The following is a 19448-nucleotide window of genomic DNA, read 5'->3' as shown; positions in this document are numbered from 1 at the left end:
TGTCATAAGGACGATTTTGATCTGATAAATACCTTCGAATCTTCACTCGATAGATGGCAGCACTTACTTAATAATAGCTAGGGATTCATAAATGAAGTATGTACCGTTTAAAGTTAAATATTAACAGTTATAATTTATAAATATAATTTTTAATCATTATCGTGTACTTTTACGGGATATATAAGAGATTTATAAGAAATGAAAAAATAAGAAATTTAATAAATTAAGGAAATATATTTGGATGATTTTGTTCACTCATACACAAAAATATATTGCATACGAAATCAATGTTTCTCATTTGGAATGTTAAAAAATTAAAAAATGTGGATCAAATGCATTACATCTTTGCGATTCATTAAAAAAACCTTATTTTTAAATCATTGGTATAAACAATAAAATTAAAATTTTCAATAGTATGAAGTTCGCATAAGGTTTAGGGTAGTGTAATGATTTCACGTCGTCCGCGCACGAACGTTTAGCGCGATTACACGACAAGTTGTCAAGGGTAAAAATACTGCAGTACTGCTGCAAAATTTTTAGTAGAAGTGACAACACATATCAGTGATGTACTCATTCTTATTAGTCATATTGTCGTTCTGAACGAAGGAAAGACGTTGACCTCTATCATATCCTTCCTCTTTCTTTTTTTGCGCAAAAACCTCTTTCTTTGCATTTGCTTAAAAAACTTCTTGATTTAACGCCAACAGTTGCTTGCCAATTCAATCCTTGATACTTCCTTTCATACACAAGTATAATTATAGCTATTTGCACTGATATTCCTCTAATCATATTTATGATCCTCATTTTTTATTCACGTTATATATAAAATGTACATAATGTTCTTATATGTCATTTGTAAATTGTGAAAATATACATATATATATAAGCTTAAATGTCATTATATTAATACTTTCATGAGTTACGAGTATGATACCTTTCTTTATCAACCCTCAAGGATAGAGTCATCAATTTTCAACCATATTTTTGCATAGATTTTATATCGAAAATTGAATAGAATATTTGAAAAGACGAATTTCTAGTCAATCCAAATTTCTAATTAAATTATTAAATTAAATGTACTGAATCTATTAAATTTCAGATGTATTGTGATAATTAAAATATGTGGCAAAATCATTTGGAGACACAAACAAGATATCTACATATATGTACGCATGTATATTGAGCTATCTAAAGAGAATACGATGTTCGTGCTGCTATCTATGCCGAGGATTGTGTTTTAATAAAGTTGAGCAAATTCAGAAACATAAATATAACTCGCGTAATGTAGAATGTAGATCAGTCGTTAAAAGATAAAGTTTGATCATTACAGATCCAAGAATACATAACCATACCTCACTCAAATATCAAACAAATTGTAAAAGAATTAGTGTTCACCTTGTCAATAAAACGTAAAGATACTTGTTCGTAACGACGTATTTTAATTGTGATCGCATGGAAGTTTTTGTCAACTTTAACGTATTACGCGATCTTAAATTAATTAAGCCAAAAAGTACAGTGTCTGTGGATAAAAGGTAGCCATGATCTGTCCAAGCAGCATCTTAGCACATTTAGCGAAATTCTTCGTGACAGTTGCTTGCATGAGAACTTTCAGTAATAAGTATGATAAAACAAGCACCTGGTCATTTCATGCCTTTCAAATTCTACTTTCACACTCCATACTGGGAGTACTCAGGTTTGGTAAGAATGTATCTTCTGATAATTGCCTATATTTTGCATCTTGATATTTGCCTAGTATATTTTTAAAGCAGTGTTATCTGTACAGGGCCCCCTAAAAGTACGTCTTATATGTTAGTGGGGGTCATGCAGAGGATTAGTTGGTATGAAACTACATAAGGGTATTGTACTTAATTTTTAAGTGTAAAGCTCCAAAAGAAGAAACAGTACTCTCAGTTTATCATTTTATCAAAATTTCAACTTTGTTGGAACAGGTGGGAAATAATAACATAATTCAATGCACTTGTTTTTAAGCAAAATGTAAAACATAAAAAGTGATCCCAAAAAATGTCATCCTATAATAGATACATGATATCCTATAATATATCCTTTTATTTAGTTGCCACATAATTTGCATAAGTATGTATGTAGTTGAACATTATGAGAATTAGTATGGTAGATAGATAATAACTTTATTTATGTTTTGCATGCTTGTAATTTCTTAATTTTGCTCATTACAGTATTATAAATAGCGTTTTTTCTGTTTTTCTACATTTATTACTTACATAATAATGAAATTCAATTATGTACTATAGCTTTCATCCTAATATTATATAAATTTTTGTAACGATTTAAAGAAGTATAAATAATATGGATAAAATTTAAACTTTTTCTCATTTATAACAAACTTCTATTCTCTAATTCAAATAGTGATTATCAATTAGTTTTGCTTTGAAATATACAATATTATCTAAATATTAATTGTTTCATAGAAATTTCATTAAGTAGAAAATGAAATAGATAATGAAATTTTTATTTTTGTTAAGAGCTAAAAGTATCCATTAATTACATTATTTCTCACAAGTTCCAACTGTGCATTTACTTTTATATCTGTAACAAAATTATTGATTATTCATTTATATATCATATTCAAAAATTAAAAATTGTTACTTTTCACATCTTTTTTGTCTTTTCCTCTAAACTTCTGGAAACTGATATGAACGTAGGTAAACAGTCAGAAAATTTGACTTTTTCATAATAGTTCTAAAAACATTAGATCTAGAAAAACAACTAATTCACGCTATAAAACATAGTGAATAGCAGCACTCATAATATGTATGTGTGTTATAGAGCATATTATCTTTAGCAATATTGTTTCCAGGAGCTCCATTTCTTACATCAGCAACCAGTGTAGCAAAGTATTTAAGGATCTTCTACAATTGGTACTCTATGATCGTTGATGTTATATCATTGGCATTATTCACTGCTGGTATCTTACAAGGATATGGGATTCGTGAAAGAGTTTGGCTCACAGTATTTTCTGTGAGTATTTTGCCAATATTTTCTCATCTACAACCAAGGCGAAAAGAAAACCAAATACGAAGGCATCAGTTATTCATGAATATTATTATTACTCTTCAATTGCTAATGATTATGTTGGTCGGTTTGAGAAATAGTAATTACAATGTTATTAGTTTAATTATTTCCTATATATTCGAAAGATTTTTTATTGATGAATTTTCTTATTATTATGATATTCCAAGTACTGATTTGGCTCAATATTCTCTCTGTTTTGTGGAAATTTTCATGGTTTTCACTTTAAATGAAGTATAAATAATATATTTTATTGAATGTATAATATTACTTTTTGTATTATATATATATATATCTGAAAATAAATAAACATTTATATCTACCCCTTTTGGATTCATATTGTGCGATGCGGTAAATTCCCTAAAATTACAAAATATCCCTAGGCGAACGAATGATGAGCGGGGAGCGGAAAACATGATACTTTGAGGCCGCATTGATGATTGGTTGTAGTCGCATAAGCGCAATCAACAGTAGAAACAAAAATTAAATTGATATTTGAATTTTGAATTTCATACAATTTTGCGGATTTATGCTCAAATTAATGCTCCCCGAAAATGCTTCACATCCCTTGCATATAGTAGAAGTTTATGATCGTGGTATAGGAATATTGTAAAGTTACTAGTATTAATAAAGCATATGTAAATTTGTAATGTTAGTAACAAATTTTATTCCTGAATAAAATATTTTAAAAGACATATGGTTTGCTTAAAATTCTTTAAATTTTATACATTCTCAAAAAATGTTAATAAAATGCCGATATCACAATGCTTCTCCTTTCATACGTCACATCCGTTAGATATTTTAGTTTGTAGCCTATCTATATTTAATATAGATTCTATGATAATACTTAAATTCCTATAATACAGTGGAAAGTTAATTTTCAGTTGATTCTGTAAATCTTTGCTACAATGCTGCTGTTAAGAATTCAAGTCTTCGAATTCGAGAATTCGAAATCAACGGTGTAACACGTGTTTTAGTAATTATTAAATAAATTAATGCAGTAGATGTGGATATTGATGAACTCAGATACTCAAACGAACTAGGTCAGTGAATCGTATTGTAGTGAGTTGTGATATTTTCGCTTGATTTTTCTCTACCATATGAATTGTTCGGATTTGTAATGATAATTATTTTACTTACAAATGACAGAAGGAACGAACGTGCAAGCAAATTAATCGTAACAGTATAAAACGAAGCAAGAGTTTACGCAGCTGTTACCGAACTGAAATGCAAATGCGCGTCTCTGCCATATTTTGACAGGATAACGAATAAAACGTACAATAGTTAATCTCAGTCGGCCGTAAATTCCGTGTGCCTTTAGCATTTGTTTTATTCATATCATCGAAAGAGAAATTAATAAAATTGTACCCAATGAAATCAGTCGCATCTGTTCCGGAAACAAACTTCCAAGGTATCGGCCGCGACATGACAGAGCGGCTTGGTCTAGGTCCTGAGATTCGAGAACTCAAACTGGGATCAACTTTTACCAGTAACAGATCAACGGCCTTTCACACTTTGAAATGTTAGTCAACACATTTTTTTTCATTTATAATCTACATATTCATAAATATTTTGACTATAATTTTGTTTCATGTTTTTACATACTGCAAGAAATATCAGTGGTTAATAATATTGAAAATATAATTGATTTGTAGCTAATAATAGAAACATTAACGCGTTTTTTTATTCAGATGATTTTAAACCAGCAAGTGTTGATGTTTCCAAGGTGGCAAGAGTCGATGTTGGAACAAACAACATGATGACAGTTACTGTTCCACATTTAGATGGTGCTGGAATTCCACACACCGTTTTCAAGGGCTCTCAGAAACCTTATCACAAAGAATGTGTTTTGATAATAGATAATGTTACAGGTGAAATTACACTAGAAAAATTAACAGCAAATATTCAAGTGAAAAAAACTCGGTATGTAACTTTTTTATGAGATACTAGGTCATCCAAAAAGTTTCTTTCGTTTTATAAGGAAACAATGGATGCACAACATTTTCTGTTTTATATTATTTTATCAAATTACGTATGATCCATTTTGTTCTATCAAAATAAAGATCACAACATTCGACAGATTAGGTTTCATGTTTGTATAAAGATGCATCGTTGTAAAAGACTTGTATGTAAAAGAAAGATACTTTTTGGACAAACTAATATATTAGATCATAACGTTTTATATCATCTTTTAGAACAGAACCAAAGTCTCAGATACATTTAGGAGTTTCTGGCGGAAATAGTAGCAATAGACCTATAACTCCAGTAGAAAACAAAAAGAGCCCTACACACGGTAGGGCAACTGGAAGAACAAAGGTTATAAGTGGGAAGAAAAGGGAACCTAGCGTTCAGTTACATCCAAAACAATATAGTCCTCTTAGAGTATCACCATATCATAGCAAAAGTCCACCTTCTACCTCTACTAATAGGTATAAAACGTTTTTTTATATTTTCTAGTAGAAATATAAATATCAATTTTGATGAAAAAAATGAAATTTGTGATGCTTCTTAACACGTTGAATGCCACGACACCCGTATTCGGGTGGCGCTTATTTGACTACTTGCGAAGGATCGTCGTAGGTATTTGAAAAGATATTCCAGAGGAAATAATAAAAAACTATTGAATTATTAAAAACTATTGAAAAGGGTTTATTAAAGAAATTATTTAGAATGTAAAACTTTAAAACATTCTATACATAGCTGAGGTTGGTCGGGACAATTCGGACAATAAGTTGTTGTTTTCTTTAAAATTCTTTCGTGTCTTTATTCGGTCCATTCGACGTCTTTTATTTGCATAACATAGTTTACATGTGCGTCTAATACTTCTTCCGAATCATTTTTCCGAACGGCGATATTATGCTGACTCCGACGAAGACAAGGATTTTTTGTATTTTTAGACAACTCTGATTAATTCTGCAGCTAATAATTCTCTAAATATTCTAATATTTATATCTGAGGTGAATAGGCCGTGATAGTTGTAATTGCTGGTGTGTTTGGTGAGACAGGCTCTGCTACGGGTCGCCGATGTCGCTGCTGGGGTACTGCTGCATTTTTCTTCTCATTTTTGATGCCGCGGAATAAAAATTGGACTCTTGTTGCCGGGATTTGAACCCGGGTTCGAATATGTTCGTAACCTAAGGCGTTAACCACTGCGCTGCCGTCGTCCGACACTAGTTAGTATCGAATGGTGGTATTTTGATGTCGAGTGCCGCCAGATATCCTTGTTGTAATTTTGTAAACCGTCAAAGCGTTTACAACAGAAATTCCCAGAAGGAATTGAATGCCAAGTTTTCGGTACCATTTGATTCCTTTTCTAATTGTAGTGGCATAAGAAACCATTTGGTCGGAATAATCTATACCACACTTTTCTTCATTATATTCAACAATAGCTAGTGGTTTTAATATTGCGAACAAACGAAGCAAGAGATCATTCTTGAGACCACCATTTGAGTGACTCGCATTACTAAAATATCGATGAGAGTACCTAGCAGAGAACGCTTGGTATTGCGGCTCGCGTGGCCTGAAGGAGATTTCATTGAAAACATGCGTGGCAGTCAATGTGTTAAAGAATGTAAAATAAGTTTTTGAAAGCTTGATTATGTAGTAATGTTACAGTAATATATTCAGATTTTGTTGTAATCTTATTAAAAACACGGAACTTTAGTTCACCAGTGCAATCTTCAGTGGCACCATCTACTTTAGCCAGCTTACCAATGATTGGTTCTGATAATGATGACTGCCCTTTAACATCATCTGGAACATTCCCGACTGTCAATTCTACTGCACCTTCAAGGTCATCATCCATAACTAATACTCAATCCAATATGAAAGCTTCTGTCATTATGGATAATGAAGAAGGTGCTTTGAGTGATAGTACTTCAAGTAGTTCAAGTTCAGACAGTTCAGAAGATAGTGACTCAGACACTGAAGATGTTCCAGCTTCAACAGAAGTTAATGGTATGCTTTCAATATGATTATTTTTACAAGCTTTCTTTTTGAATATAAGCAAATTTTCTTTTTTGATCTATTTTATATTGTACATATTTCTTTTTAGGAGATGTAAACAGTACAACTTCATCTCCTCCACTTCTTATGCCAAATAATCTCCTAAGTGATGACTTACAATTATCAGAATCAGAATCTGAGTGATTAAAGGTAATATATGTTCAAATTATATTTATATTGATAAACGCGTTTCTATCGGAATATTTTCCAAGGACAATGGAAGATTTCCTAACGGTCTTTTCTGCCAAAAAAATTCTCTATTTTTACAACGCTTTATTTGCTGTAATATATTGAAGGATTAAAAAAAAAATAGAAAAATTCAATTGTATTCCATATCATACACAGGGTATGTGTCTAGCGAGTCTGACAGCATACTCCACATATGTAGTATGTATTACAATAAGTTATGGTATATATGAAACAAAAAACTTTTGCTTCTTGTGCAGTAAATATATGAAAAGAATGTAATGAATACAAATGGTAACATATGTACGTTTATTTATAAGGTATTAGGGATTGTACAATTACTACTGACTAATATTTAGTGTAATTATATGATCTTTACTTTCTTATATAATTTAAAGGTAGAAATCTTGCCAAAATATTTTATGTAATTTTTATGAAACTGGCTATTTTTTTCGATTCTATAGTTTTCAATTTGATTATTTGTGTTTTTTAAAATAGTTGTAAATATCTAAATGTCATACATAGCACATCTTATTGATTTTCTCTTACAACCTCTTTATAAATATAAAATTATGTGATGCGTTACGAAAAACAAAAGAATCGAACTCCTGTATTATTTACAAACTTATTTATTTAAATAAAATATATAAATTTAATAAAGTATTCATTATAATATGAATTTTATTATATATGTACATGCATAACACGTAAAACATTTTAATATCCTTTACATCAAACAAAATAGTAGTATTATTTAGTAATACACTTCCCTTACAATTTATCTTGGTAAACTAATCTTATAAGTTTCATAGTCTAGTATTAATCTAGCAAGTTGACTACGTCGACCTAAATGATGATTCTTCGACTGTTTACAGAAATTGCTGATATTATCAGTTGTATTAAAGCAATCAACATTTTTATACCTTACTTTGAGAGCCGGTTCTATTGCGCGTAAAATATGTAGGTTACTGAAAGAAACAAACATTTCGTATAAAGAAGTATCAGGAATATTCTGTGAAAGATTTAGCATCGATGAAATATCTCGATCGGAGTGTATTATTGGAATGCTAGCCTCAGTGGTTTTTCTCACTGCAAAAAATGTAATATATTATATGAAATTAATAATACAAAAATATACATATAAATAGAAAAATATACATACTGTTGTTATAGTCTCTAACATAAAAGGCGATATTATTGAAATTATATTCGTCGTATCTTCCATGATTGCGATTAATATCCGTGTCAACTTGTTTTATATCATTCATATGAGCTATATCAGGATGGTATTCCATGAAAGGAATTGGACTGAATACTTGATATTGGTTTATGGTATTCATACGGATCTAAATATTAAATTTTTAATTAATTTGTATATACAAGATTTTTGTTAGTACTAATAATACACATACCCTATTTAAATAATCTAGTCGAAATTGTATTCCAGTTTCGACGAGAAGTATTAAACTTTCGGGTGAAAATTTTCTTATACATAAATCTGTAACAGCTATGTTCAGCAAATGATTTGTTTCAATGGACGTTACAATATTCGGTAAGCGTACAGAAAGCCAGGTAATTTTTGACTGTTGTTTCTTATATTTATCAGCCAATGATAGTGCATATTGTTTAATCTCATAGTATATATCTGCCCTTCCTTTAGATGCAGAGTCAAAATTATATAAAAGGACCTACATATAAATAAACAAAATTAAAAAATACATAAAAGAGATCTTAAAAAATTAACTCAAAAGAAATATTAACCATCATAAGAAAGGTTTTGTACTTCTTTTCCATACAGTCTATAGCATAGTGCTCTAAAAAGTTCAGTGCATCCCGTTTCTTTGATGGATTTATGGTTAGTATTATATTTATCCTCGTGTTTTCTGTTACGTACGGAACAGGCAAGATCTCAACTTTTCCAAGCGGCTTGCACACTTCAATCCTCTTCCTCAATATTTTACCAGTATTAACATTGGTAAACTCCAAGTCTAATATGTAATTCATTCCTCGAGATGCATCAAACCTTTGATATCCATTCAATAATTTATTAAATTTGAATGTATATTGATAATCAGCGATTATACTAGAAGCTGTAATATTAATCGTTCGATCTATGTCAAATTTAGCATTGGTTTTCAATTCTTGTACAGTTGAAAAATCAGTATTTAGAAATATGTGAGTTTGATTAAAATATGACCATCGTAAAATATCAAAACGACCAACAGCTTTATTTCCTGGTTGATTACCGATTGGCCATGAAACATTGCGTTCTTGTGGAGGCCCTAAAATTGCCATATTTAAAATCGATTTCCGAATATTGGAAATCTTTTCTTGAATTTCCACGGACTTTGTCTAAAATCATTAAAAATTTGTATAAAATGTAGATTACAACTGAATTAATTTTTAATACATTCAACACACTCACTGCTGCAAAATAAGTGTTCAATTTGTAGGCAAGAAGGTGGTCATATATTGGATATATTACAAGTGAACTTAGAAATTCTTTGTTTCTAACCAATTCCTTCAGATTCATCTCAAATAAAAATGTTGGTTTCAATTTGGTATGCCGAAATTTCTGACCTTGTATGTGATTAGAACAAGGTGTCGAGGTGGAATGAACAATACATCGCCCAAAATTGACATCATCCGAATCAGAATAAGCATTTTTTACACACCAATCCAAATTGTTCTTTAATTCTTGTATTATCGAATTGCTCAGAAGGATTCCAGAATCTGAAAATTAGCAAGAACTTATTAGTGAAATATTAAAGGAAAAAAACTATAACATGTGAATAAATGAACAAACAATATTTAAACATGCTAAGTTTACCCAAGGAACAATAAGTTGGAATGTCTCCAAGAACCCCCACATGAACATTTTGACTTACACTAATCTTGGTAACGAATTTTACTAATTTTTTAACATTGATGTAGCTTACATCTTTGATTAAGAAATAGTAATCATAACTTTCCAAATAATTATCAATTATATATTTCATAGTATGGAATGGTTTCAAAATGCTTCTGGTATCTGTAAATCCAACTATACCAGGAAGAGTAACATTAGGCTTTGTTCCTTCAGGTATAGAAATGAAATATCGTACTTTGTCCACAATGTGTGCAATAGTTTTATTAATTGCTATGTCTCTACTATATAGGTATTGTTGACTTGTTATCACTCCAATGAATAATTTCTCTCTGATTCCAAGTTCTGTGGAATAATATCTTGGACGTACTAATGCTTTAGAAACTTTTTGTGCCTGTTGAGGTTTGCTGTTAATATTTATTTTTGGTTCATATTCATCCAAGTCATCTTGATAATTTAAATAATGCATTGAATACTCTGTATTCTCATTAGAATTATCTATATTAACTGGTATTAACATCATACTGAAACTTAGACCCATGCTAATCCCAATTATTAAATGTATATTTGCCCAACAATGGGTTAAAAATATTTTTAGCACAGGATTCATTTTTTGATAATTTTTGGTTATACACTATATACATGCAAGAATATATCAACATTTATTGCGCAAAAATCATTTTCTTTTATATTACAGATTTTATGTTATATTCAATCTTATGAGCGATCATCCTTTACATTGGAGCATTAAATATAAAGATATATATTCATTATCTTTAATAACCTGCAACACAGTATGCAGTTATGCAAAGTTTAATAATTTCCTATTAGTATATTATTCATCAGCTACAGCGTTAATTTATTGCAAAAATACTGTGTGTATGTGTTTTTAATTATTTACTTATTATATTTATTAAATAAGATTGAAAGAATACAGGTTTATCATTCATTGAAAATATTCTACTACTTGCGTAGTAATTTTTAAATATCACTGGTTTTAACTCGTTTGTTCCTTAATGATAAATGACATATAATGTCATATGACAATAATTTGAAATTTGAAACATTTATCCTCCATTATATTAAATACCACACATATAATTATTTGTCTATTACATTTATAACAGTGGTTCTCAACAAATTTTGCAATCAATTTCTTCTATAAGAATGTTAAACTAGAGAGGAAATTTCTTCTCTGGTCAAACTATGGTTAAAAGATTTCACTGGAGTGTGGATAGATAATAGCAGAGAGAAAACGAGAGTGCTTACAATTATAGTCCGGTGTTCCCGGGCTAATACTCTCCCCAGTGGCTAAGTGCTGAAGGTGTTCCACTCTATATATACATATACATATGACATATACAAGACCTATTTAATTCCATCATAAACGTGATATGGTCGCTATGGTTTCACGCTACAAGAGTTTATTACAGTATACCTCGTTTATGGTGGAACTAAATAGATTCTTATATATGCCAGTGTGGAAACGAACTGGGCACATTGTAAACTTTGCAGGTTCTTGTATATGCTAGAGTGGAACATCTTCAGTATTTGGCCGCTGAGGGCAGCATTAGTCCGTACACACGCGGAACCATAAGCTCTCATTCTTTCTTTGATAATAAATACTAGCTGGTGGTACTATATATTAACTTGCTAAATCTTTCATCAAATGGCACTCATTCTTTTTTATTCAATAGATATGTATTATTAAAAAATATTGTAATAAAATTGCACCATTATTAAATACTGACTGATAAATTATTACTAAAATTTGTAAAAGTACCAACTTATATAGAATGTTATTTGTATATTTGTATATCTGTATTACAAAATTGATTAATTCTCAAGAGGAGGTTATACAGAGAAATCATTGACGACGTATATTTATATTTAATTGTATATTAATGAATTGTATTTAAATTAAAAGTTATAAAATTTTCTCTAATAGTATGAGTATATTAAGAAGTATAATCATCTCATTAAATAAATCACAGATAATTAAAAAACATGCAAGTGTACAACTGACAATCGTTAACAATTTTCATAACAATAAAATTTTATATAATGAAGATAATCCCGATAGTGACATTACACCTTATCGTTTTAACGTGCAAGTAAAAGAAAAAAAAACTTTTTTGGAAATTATACGTATATATAAAAGGGATGACCGTGCTAGAAAAGCACAATTACAATTCATAACAACTGCTTTAAAATATATGGATGAATTTAATGTAAATAAAGACTTAGAAACTTACAAGGCATTATTTGATATATTTCCAAAAGGAAGATACGTACCAGAAAATAAATTTCAACTTATGAATTATCATTATCCAAAACATCAGGATACAGCTCTATTAATACTTAACAAAATGGAAAGTAATTTTATAATACCTGATTATGAAATGCACAAAATGATTGTAGATACTTTTGGTATAAATGGTTTAGTTATGAAAAAATGTTGCAGCATGTTTTATTGGTTACCAAAATTTTCTCAACTAAACCCTTGGCCACTACCTGAACCTATACCAACAGATGTAAAAGTACTTGCCCAATTTGCATTAGCAAAAATATCGAGCGCAGATGTACAAGCTGATGTTACTATATATAGAACAAAGGATGTACCTGATGCAATTGACGATACATGGATTGTATCTACCATGAGTAAATCACAACAAGAACTTCTTGCTGTACAACCAACTGATAAATCATTAACTGTTGAAGGTCCCTTTGCAGTTTGGATTGATAAATATTATATAGATTATTTTGTATTAAAAGGAGAGGTACTAAAAAGGGACATCATTTATGGAGAGTATGATGGTAAAAGGAAATAAAGAATCTCGTATATTTCATATTAAATAATAAAAGTACTAATTATTGTTTCATTTTCAGATCTAACTAAATTGAAAATTCCATTTTGGGAAAAGCATAACTTTAAAATACCAGTTACTATTCATGAACAGGAAGATGGTGTATATTATGCAATGTGTGCTACAGGTACATCTTCTAAAGATTCCCTATTATCATGGATAAGATGCTTACAAAAAACAAATCCGATTTTAGAAAAAGTACCAGTAACATTTAAATTAAAATCAATTACAAATGAACAATTATGCGTCAAAGATGATAAAAAACCTGATGTAAAACAAATATCTGAGAATGTAGATGCAACAGAAAAATAGTTTATTAGTTTGTATAAAGAAATTCAAACTGTAAATAAACATGTTTGTACAATAACAACTATATAATTTTTAATACAAGTTTTCTTCAAAATGTATAATAAAAGATTATGCTTTCTTAAACTTAGCATAGTTTTGCGGATATAAATTGAAGTAATACAAATTCATTTTTAATTGAAAGTAATATTTCAGCGCGGTTATCCATTACAAATATGTATTCACAATGGAACACTCTCACCTATCAATATTCTTAAAATATTTTGACCTTTTGCATACACACAGAACTGAACGTGCCTCATACATACTTTATACACGAATGTTTATATGAAAATAAATTTGCTTAACTTTTAAATTCATGCATACATAATCGAGTAACATTCGTAATAATCGTAGTGAGTGTTCGATTTTCAAACAGTTCAAACATACAATAGGAAATTCGTGTAAATAAAGATAAATATTTTTAATACAATTTAATAAAGATAGAAATTAAATTATGTTGTTAATTTCCTCCAAAAGTATAAAATAGAATTCATACTCTGGTAATTATAAAATAAAGTTTGTAGCAATATGTTAATAAATAAGTGTGTTCAAGTCATCACAACTACTGTTAATTTATCATCTTTTATAAACTTAAAATGTAAGTATCTTTTTATTTATTAAATTTCAATTCAATTAATTTATTAAGTATTGAATTATTTTATCGCCGAAGAAATCTTTCATTATATTCAAATGTGCTATACGAGTTTAAATTTTCGCGATGTAGTAATTGCTTTTCAACCGACGAATTTTTTAAATCACGAAAGATGAATAACATATCATTATTATCTTAGGGTTTACTATACAAACCAGAAATTTCGTTTCAAAAATGCCTGATTGCGAATACATACCTTTTACCCACAAGGTGAGATCTTTGGTTTGCACGTTGAAATTATTTTTTCCATAATACAAATACATAAAAATTACATTTGCTTATGAAACAGATTACAAATTATAAAGAAATTAAAAAGGCATACGAATCGATCATATCTCCTTCTTTGAAGCAATTTTACAAAGAACCACTATTAATACACGAAGGTCGTGGGCAGTGGTTGTGGGACCATCGTGGAAAACGATATTTGGATATGTTCGGTGGGGTTGCTACTGTGTCTGTTGGTCACTCTCATCCGTAAGAACAACATAAAATAGAAACTAATAAAAAATGCAATTAAAAAAAGATTCATAAATATAAGAAATTAAGTGATGCATATTTTCCAGAAAAATAACAGCTGCTATATCTGAACAAGCGTCTAAATTGAACCACGTATCTTCCGTTTATATGCATACCCATTTATATGAATATGTAACCAAGTTAACAACTAAATTTTCAAACAAACTGAGAGTCGTATATCTAACAAATAGCGGATCGGAAGCAAACGAATTGGCGTTCTTAATGGCTAGGATCTACACGCGCAACCAGAATATCGTATCGCTAAAAAATGGATATCATGGTGCAACTTATGGAACCTCAGCATCTACAGCCATGAGTACATGGAAATTTCCATTCGTTGCACAACCACCTGGCTATTTACATGTAAGCGAAATCCAATTAGTTTTCGTATACAAATTCCTTACGAGATTATTATTGGAACTTTGATTTGAATGCCTGAACCGGAAATAGATGATTCTATAATCAATGTGTAACCATTTCAGGCGGTATATCCAGATGTATACAAAGGTAATTGGGGTGGATCAAAATGTAGAGATTCGCCTGTACAAGTGATAGGAAGGGAATGTGATTGTGGAGATGAAGAATGTGTAGCTTCTGAAAAATATTTTCAGAAATTCGATGAATCATTTCGTTTTAGTTTGGCAAATACGCACAGTGTCGCAGCGTTTGTAGCTGAAAGTATACAGGTATTCTGTCCTTCACTCTCAATTTTTCTATTTATAATTATTGGCAATTACTAATTACAAAGGTTGTGCAACTTTTAGGGAATAGGAGGTGCAGTTCAATATCCCAAATATTTCCTTCAGAAAATATATAATTATATCCATGAAAAGGGTGGTCTTTGTATAGCAGATGAAGTTCAGACTGGTTTCGGTAGGACGGGAGAACATTTTTGGGGTTTTGAGAACCACGATGTGGAACCGGATATAGTAACTTTAGCAAAGGGAATAGGAAACGGATTTCCTCTTGGAGCTGTAGTGACAAGTACTGAGATTTCCGAAAGTTTGAATTCAGCATTGCACTTTAACACGTTCGGAGGAAATCCACTTGCCTGCGCCGTAGGATCAACGGTATTAGATGTAAATATATTTCACTCTATATATTTTTTTACGTGTTTCCAAAATTACTGTATAATTTTTTTAATTATTACAATTATCAATTAATTATAATATATAACGATGAATTAAAATAATTTAGATTATAAAAGAAGAAGATCTTCAACAAAATGCATATACAGTCGGGACACATTTGATCAATCGCTTGAGTACTTTGTTATTAGAATTTCCCAATATCGTTGGTGATGTTAGAGGAAAGGGATTAATGATTGGAATTGAATTAATTTCGAACTCCGAAACGAAAAAGCCGTTACAAACGGAATACATGCTCGAGATTTTCGAGAATATCAAAAATATGGGTGTTCTTGTTGGTAAAGGAGGGTTACATGCAAATGTAAGGTGATTGATGATTAAATATTTATAAAATTTAATATATGAATATTTATGATGTTCAATGTACATAGGTGCTGCGAATAAAGCCACCTTTATGTGTAACGAAAATGGATGCTGATTTTACTTTTGCAGTTATTAAGAGAACATTAGAAATACACCAAGAAAAATATAAGCAGATTAAAGGATAAACGAATGTAATACGTGAATTCAGCTCCTTTTATTTGATATAATTATGTATGTTACATTTGTACAACATATGTAGTTCTTACATATTATTCATGCAAATTGATTGTGTTTAAGTTTATTCTGTACATGGTCACTTACGATAAGCATGAACAGTGAAAATTAATAATTATATACAAATATTTGTTTCCTTCATTTGTCCCTTAATGAAGTACACTCGGGTACGTATCTAACGCGTTCGAGTATCTACCTATCGTGAACATTCGCAAACGCTGTGTGGCTGATAGATATCTGAATTAAAACTATAGTATATACTAAAAGCAGATGTTTAAATTCAGTTTGAAAAGAATCGTAATATTCATCCATACATATAATAAAAGGGCGACAGAAATTATAATCAACATCTTTATCTGCAGCTTCAATTATTAAACAGTCAGTCTTCGAAAAATAAAATGCGCATCAAATTTACTTGATAATTCGTCATATAGCATTTAAATGTTATTTGTATGTTCCCTGTTATTTTCATGCAAAATGCAGTTTTCTATATGTTACATGTAAATTACGGAAGTTAAATACTTCAAATCACATATACGAGTAAATAAAGCAACTTGTACGAATTAAATAAGTTATTGCTTTCGATCTTAATACTTCAAAATCTCTATGTTTCATATACTTGTTTGATTGTACATTTTTCTTCTATAATCCTTTCTTTCTAATCAGTTTCTCAATATGTTCTTTCATGTAAAATTCAAATTAATACATGTTTTGGAAGACATTTTATATTATGCAAAAATACTATCCAAAGTAAATGTAAAGCTGCCAACATTACATAAAAATTATTGCATATCAACAGATGTAAATGCAATCAAATTTTCTAAATATGTGAAGACAACAATATATGGGGATTTCAAATATGTAAAAAATAAGATTTGGCACAAAATCTGTTTTTTTGCGAGAAAAAAAATAAATAAATAGAAAAATGTAATATTAACATGATACTCTATTTGTCCTTGTTATTGTCTAAAAATGCTCACTGAAGTATTAATAAAGCAATTATTCATTATACTGTTGCTTGTATCACAAAATATTCAGTACTTTCAGAGTAATATTATGTGGAAAAGATGCATGTATAACTCTGTTATTAATGAATAGTAAATTGAATTTCTCCAATCTACTAAACATTCTTTCATTAACTAGTCCATAACAAAGTGAATAAAATAGTGTTAAATATGAAATATGTAGGCATCTAATTAAAAAATAAAATTTCCAATTTTTATGCAATCAGATTTGTTAGAACGATTTTAGAGTCTGGTAATGTATCAAGAAGGTAATGAGAGGTTTCAGCCATTGAGGCAAGATCAGCTTCTAATAATGCCAGTTGAAGTTCCCTACGTGCTTTTTGTACAACATATACCATCAGTGAAATACCTATTAGAATCTGAAATTAAAATGGAAAAATTATTTGCACTTTCAATATCATAAAAAATTGAATCTTAATTTTTTTATACTAAAAATATACTTGGAAACAGAAAACAATGTAACCAGTTGCTGCTGTTGATCTATCTTCAAGGACATCTTGCATAGATCTTAAACTACTGCCCAGGTAAATATTGATGATTTGAGCAGGTAATAGACCTAATGCACTAGCTATGTGGTATCGAATACCACCCATATTGCTTACCTAAATATTTGTGTATATTGTTAACAGTTTTTAACATGCTTTTTACCTATATTGTTAAATATTAATCAGAAAGTACATACCGCAAAAATGGTATTTTGTAGACCGAAAGGTATGGGAGTTAATCTTGCAAATAACACAACCTTGAAAGCTTGTGGTCCAGATATAACTCTGAGAATAGCTCTTGCAGTATCATTTTGTAAAAGAGCTCCAATAGGTAATTTAGATGATAATGCACTAAGGGTAACATGTGCTATAGCTATTCCTAAATTGGCAGACAAAACCACCATGACAATGCCCCTTAATATGCCAAATAAATAACCACTAGCAATGATAAGGAATAAATAACCGATTACAATAGGGAATGAGACCACTGTGAACAATGCAATGAATATTACAGTAACAATCCATATGTTCTGATGTTCAATCCAATAAAGCAACACTTTAATATAGTCTCTGCAGATAAAAACAATTGCACCCAAAAGTGCCAGGGTGGCAATTGTTACTACAATGTAGCACACTGAATTTGAGTGGATACAGTTACACTGTATCGAAGTAGAGTTCTTAGATGGACGAACACCAGTTTCCACATCTTCTATATTAATTATATCCATGTCCAATATGTCTATTCCTCATTATGAATAAGGAAAAAATCATTCAATTCTTTTGCTATGACCTGTTTGAAAAATGTCAAATGATATGTTAGATACATATAACACATTTGCTTCTTATCAGTTTAATATTAGATTAATAATATTCAGTAATATACCATTAAAATATATATTATATTAAAAGGTAATATATTTGATAGTATTAGAAAGAAACATATCAGCTCATTTGCCTTAAATATATGTATTGTTATTTATGTTATATATATAAATCATTTATGCAACAATTTTTTTATAAATTTTATGATACTTAAATATGTACTTCAAATAATTTATGGATAAAACACAAATGTTTGATTGTAATGTGGTGATCATTATAGTACCATAATTATAAATAAGGCTACAGAGAACTATTCAATTTTGTATTTATTAAATATTTTTATATTGTTTACATAAAAACTAATTTCCTCAGAAGCACGCATAATACGGGAAAAAAACTTTCTGGTACAACAGAAATAACTCTACATTATTGTCTTAAATTACTGTAATCATAAATTCGTAGAAAAGTATGCAAATAAAAAATAACACGTAATAATATTTATTTTTACCTCACCACCTACCATAATAAACAATTTCGTAAATCGCAATTTTCTATACTTTTCCTATTATCATCAGATATTAACAATATTATGTTTTATTTTCGATTTTTCGTTCATCCGTTATCATTCTTATCGAAAAATATAACAGTTTTGTGATAAAAAGATAAATAACATAAACTCGTAGAACATAATTGAAATCCGTTTATGATTTTCGTTTACGTCAAGCACTCTGATGGTGTGAAAGCAGGAACATTTCATTTTCCAATACCACGCAGATTTATCAAAGAAATTCCCATAACAATTCTATTATCTAATATTTAAATTAACAAAATTCTAAATATCATATTTAAAAACATATTTTTAATAAAAATATTGTTCAGGATATAGATGTGGTATCTATAAAATTATAGTTATATTTGAAGAAAATTTATATTAAAATTTGAA

General features: G+C 29.6%; 6 protein-coding genes across 8 annotated transcripts; 4 read left to right on the top strand and 2 right to left on the bottom strand.

Annotated features, from left to right (window-relative positions):
- Positions 1 to 282: 282 nt before the first annotated feature.
- LOC139994494 (uncharacterized) lies at positions 283 to 3370 on the top strand. Its single transcript, XM_072017205.1, has 3 exons — positions 283 to 505; positions 1100 to 1698; positions 2837 to 3370. The coding sequence occupies exons 2-3, from the start codon at positions 1539 to 1541 to the stop codon at positions 3286 to 3288; spliced, it is 612 nt and encodes a 203-aa protein (XP_071873306.1). The 5' UTR covers positions 283 to 505; positions 1100 to 1538; the 3' UTR covers positions 3289 to 3370.
- Positions 3371 to 3904: 534 nt separating this feature from the next.
- Eaf (ELL-associated factor) lies at positions 3905 to 7918 on the top strand. The gene is made up of 6 exons (XM_072016379.1): positions 3905 to 4091; positions 4198 to 4570; positions 4740 to 4971; positions 5244 to 5477; positions 6713 to 7005; positions 7103 to 7918. The coding sequence occupies exons 2-6, from the start codon at positions 4420 to 4422 to the stop codon at positions 7195 to 7197; spliced, it is 1005 nt and encodes a 334-aa protein (XP_071872480.1). The 5' UTR covers positions 3905 to 4091; positions 4198 to 4419; the 3' UTR covers positions 7198 to 7918.
- On the bottom strand, positions 7853 to 11348 carry Chpf (Chondroitin polymerizing factor). Of its 2 annotated transcripts, none has more exons than XM_072016351.1 (6): positions 10046 to 11348; positions 9665 to 9972; positions 9001 to 9591; positions 8652 to 8927; positions 8402 to 8585; positions 7853 to 8328 (listed from the first exon to the last, which is right to left on the bottom strand). In XM_072016351.1, exons 1-6 carry the CDS (start codon positions 10713 to 10715, stop codon positions 8018 to 8020), a joined length of 2340 nt encoding a protein of 779 aa, XP_071872452.1. In that variant the 5' UTR covers positions 10716 to 11348; the 3' UTR covers positions 7853 to 8017. The 2 variants fall into 2 exon arrangements, with proteins under 2 accessions (XP_071872452.1, XP_071872454.1); XM_072016353.1 differs by having other exon boundaries at positions 10070 to 11348.
- Positions 11349 to 11731: 383 nt separating this feature from the next.
- Positions 11732 to 13408, top strand: Ecsit (evolutionarily conserved signaling intermediate in Toll pathway, mitochondrial). The gene is made up of 2 exons (XM_072016363.1): positions 11732 to 12922; positions 12995 to 13408. The coding sequence occupies exons 1-2, from the start codon at positions 12055 to 12057 to the stop codon at positions 13282 to 13284; spliced, it is 1158 nt and encodes a 385-aa protein (XP_071872464.1). The 5' UTR covers positions 11732 to 12054; the 3' UTR covers positions 13285 to 13408.
- Positions 13409 to 14118: 710 nt separating this feature from the next.
- On the top strand, positions 14119 to 16552 carry LOC139994067 (alanine--glyoxylate aminotransferase 2, mitochondrial). Its single transcript, XM_072016359.1, has 7 exons — positions 14119 to 14182; positions 14262 to 14446; positions 14536 to 14851; positions 14971 to 15174; positions 15253 to 15567; positions 15686 to 15937; positions 16008 to 16552. The coding sequence occupies exons 1-7, from the start codon at positions 14147 to 14149 to the stop codon at positions 16122 to 16124; spliced, it is 1425 nt and encodes a 474-aa protein (XP_071872460.1). The 5' UTR covers positions 14119 to 14146; the 3' UTR covers positions 16125 to 16552.
- Positions 16132 to 19261, bottom strand: LOC139994076 (transmembrane protein 64). Of its 2 annotated transcripts, none has more exons than XM_072016381.1 (4): positions 19014 to 19261; positions 17881 to 18473; positions 17639 to 17800; positions 16132 to 17557 (listed from the first exon to the last, which is right to left on the bottom strand). In XM_072016381.1, the coding sequence occupies exons 2-4, from the start codon at positions 18409 to 18411 to the stop codon at positions 17393 to 17395; spliced, it is 858 nt and encodes a 285-aa protein (XP_071872482.1). In that variant the 5' UTR covers positions 18412 to 18473; positions 19014 to 19261; the 3' UTR covers positions 16132 to 17392. The 2 variants fall into 2 exon arrangements, with proteins under 2 accessions (XP_071872482.1, XP_071872481.1); XM_072016380.1 differs by having other exon boundaries at positions 19026 to 19261.
- Positions 19262 to 19448: the final 187 nt, after the last annotated feature.

The sequence above is a fragment of the Bombus fervidus genome, chromosome 14 (assembly GCF_041682495.2).
Source record: "Bombus fervidus isolate BK054 chromosome 14, iyBomFerv1, whole genome shotgun sequence".
NCBI lineage: Eukaryota > Metazoa > Arthropoda > Insecta > Hymenoptera > Apidae > Bombus > Bombus fervidus.
This window is presented reverse-complemented; position numbering and strand designations above follow the sequence as displayed.

Excerpts from the sequence above, each read along its gene's own strand:
- Chpf (XM_072016351.1), bottom strand. The coding sequence starts at position 10,715 with ATGAATCCTGTGCTAAAAATATTTTTAACCCATTGTTGGGCAAATATA. Across the intron at positions 8,586-8,651 it reads GACTAGATTATTTAAATAGG|ATCCGTATGAATACCATAAA; the intron begins GTATGTGTATTA and ends TTTAATATTTAG. Across the intron at positions 8,329-8,401 it reads TGTTAGAGACTATAACAACA|TGAGAAAAACCACTGAGGCT; the intron begins GTATGTATATTT and ends CATTTTTTGCAG.
- LOC139994067 (XM_072016359.1), top strand. The coding sequence starts at position 14,147 with ATGCCTGATTGCGAATACATACCTTTTACCCACAAG. Across the intron at positions 15,568-15,685 it reads TAGGATCAACGGTATTAGAT|ATTATAAAAGAAGAAGATCT; the intron begins GTAAATATATTT and ends AAAATAATTTAG. Across the intron at positions 15,938-16,007 it reads AAGGAGGGTTACATGCAAAT|GTGCTGCGAATAAAGCCACC; the intron begins GTAAGGTGATTG and ends CAATGTACATAG.
- LOC139994076 (XM_072016381.1), bottom strand. The coding sequence starts at position 18,411 with ATGGATATAATTAATATAGAAGATGTGGAAACTGGTGTTCGTCCATCT. Across the intron at positions 17,801-17,880 it reads TACAAAATACCATTTTTGCG|GTAAGCAATATGGGTGGTAT; the intron begins GTATGTACTTTC and ends ACAAATATTTAG. Across the intron at positions 17,558-17,638 it reads ACATTGTTTTCTGTTTCCAA|ATTCTAATAGGTATTTCACT; the intron begins GTATATTTTTAG and ends TTTTAATTTCAG.
- Eaf (XM_072016379.1), top strand. The coding sequence starts at position 4,420 with ATGAAATCAGTCGCATCTGTTCCGGAAACAAACTTCCAAGGTATCGGC. Across the intron at positions 4,972-5,243 it reads ATTCAAGTGAAAAAAACTCG|AACAGAACCAAAGTCTCAGA; the intron begins GTATGTAACTTT and ends ATCATCTTTTAG. Across the intron at positions 5,478-6,712 it reads CCTTCTACCTCTACTAATAG|TTCACCAGTGCAATCTTCAG; the intron begins GTATAAAACGTT and ends ACGGAACTTTAG.
- LOC139994494 (XM_072017205.1), top strand. The coding sequence starts at position 1,539 with ATGATCTGTCCAAGCAGCATCTTAGCACATTTAGCGAAATTCTTCGTG. Across the intron at positions 1,699-2,836 it reads ACTGGGAGTACTCAGGTTTG|GAGCTCCATTTCTTACATCA; the intron begins GTAAGAATGTAT and ends TATTGTTTCCAG.
- Ecsit (XM_072016363.1), top strand. The coding sequence starts at position 12,055 with ATGAGTATATTAAGAAGTATAATCATCTCATTAAATAAATCACAGATA. Across the intron at positions 12,923-12,994 it reads CATTTATGGAGAGTATGATG|ATCTAACTAAATTGAAAATT; the intron begins GTAAAAGGAAAT and ends TTTCATTTTCAG.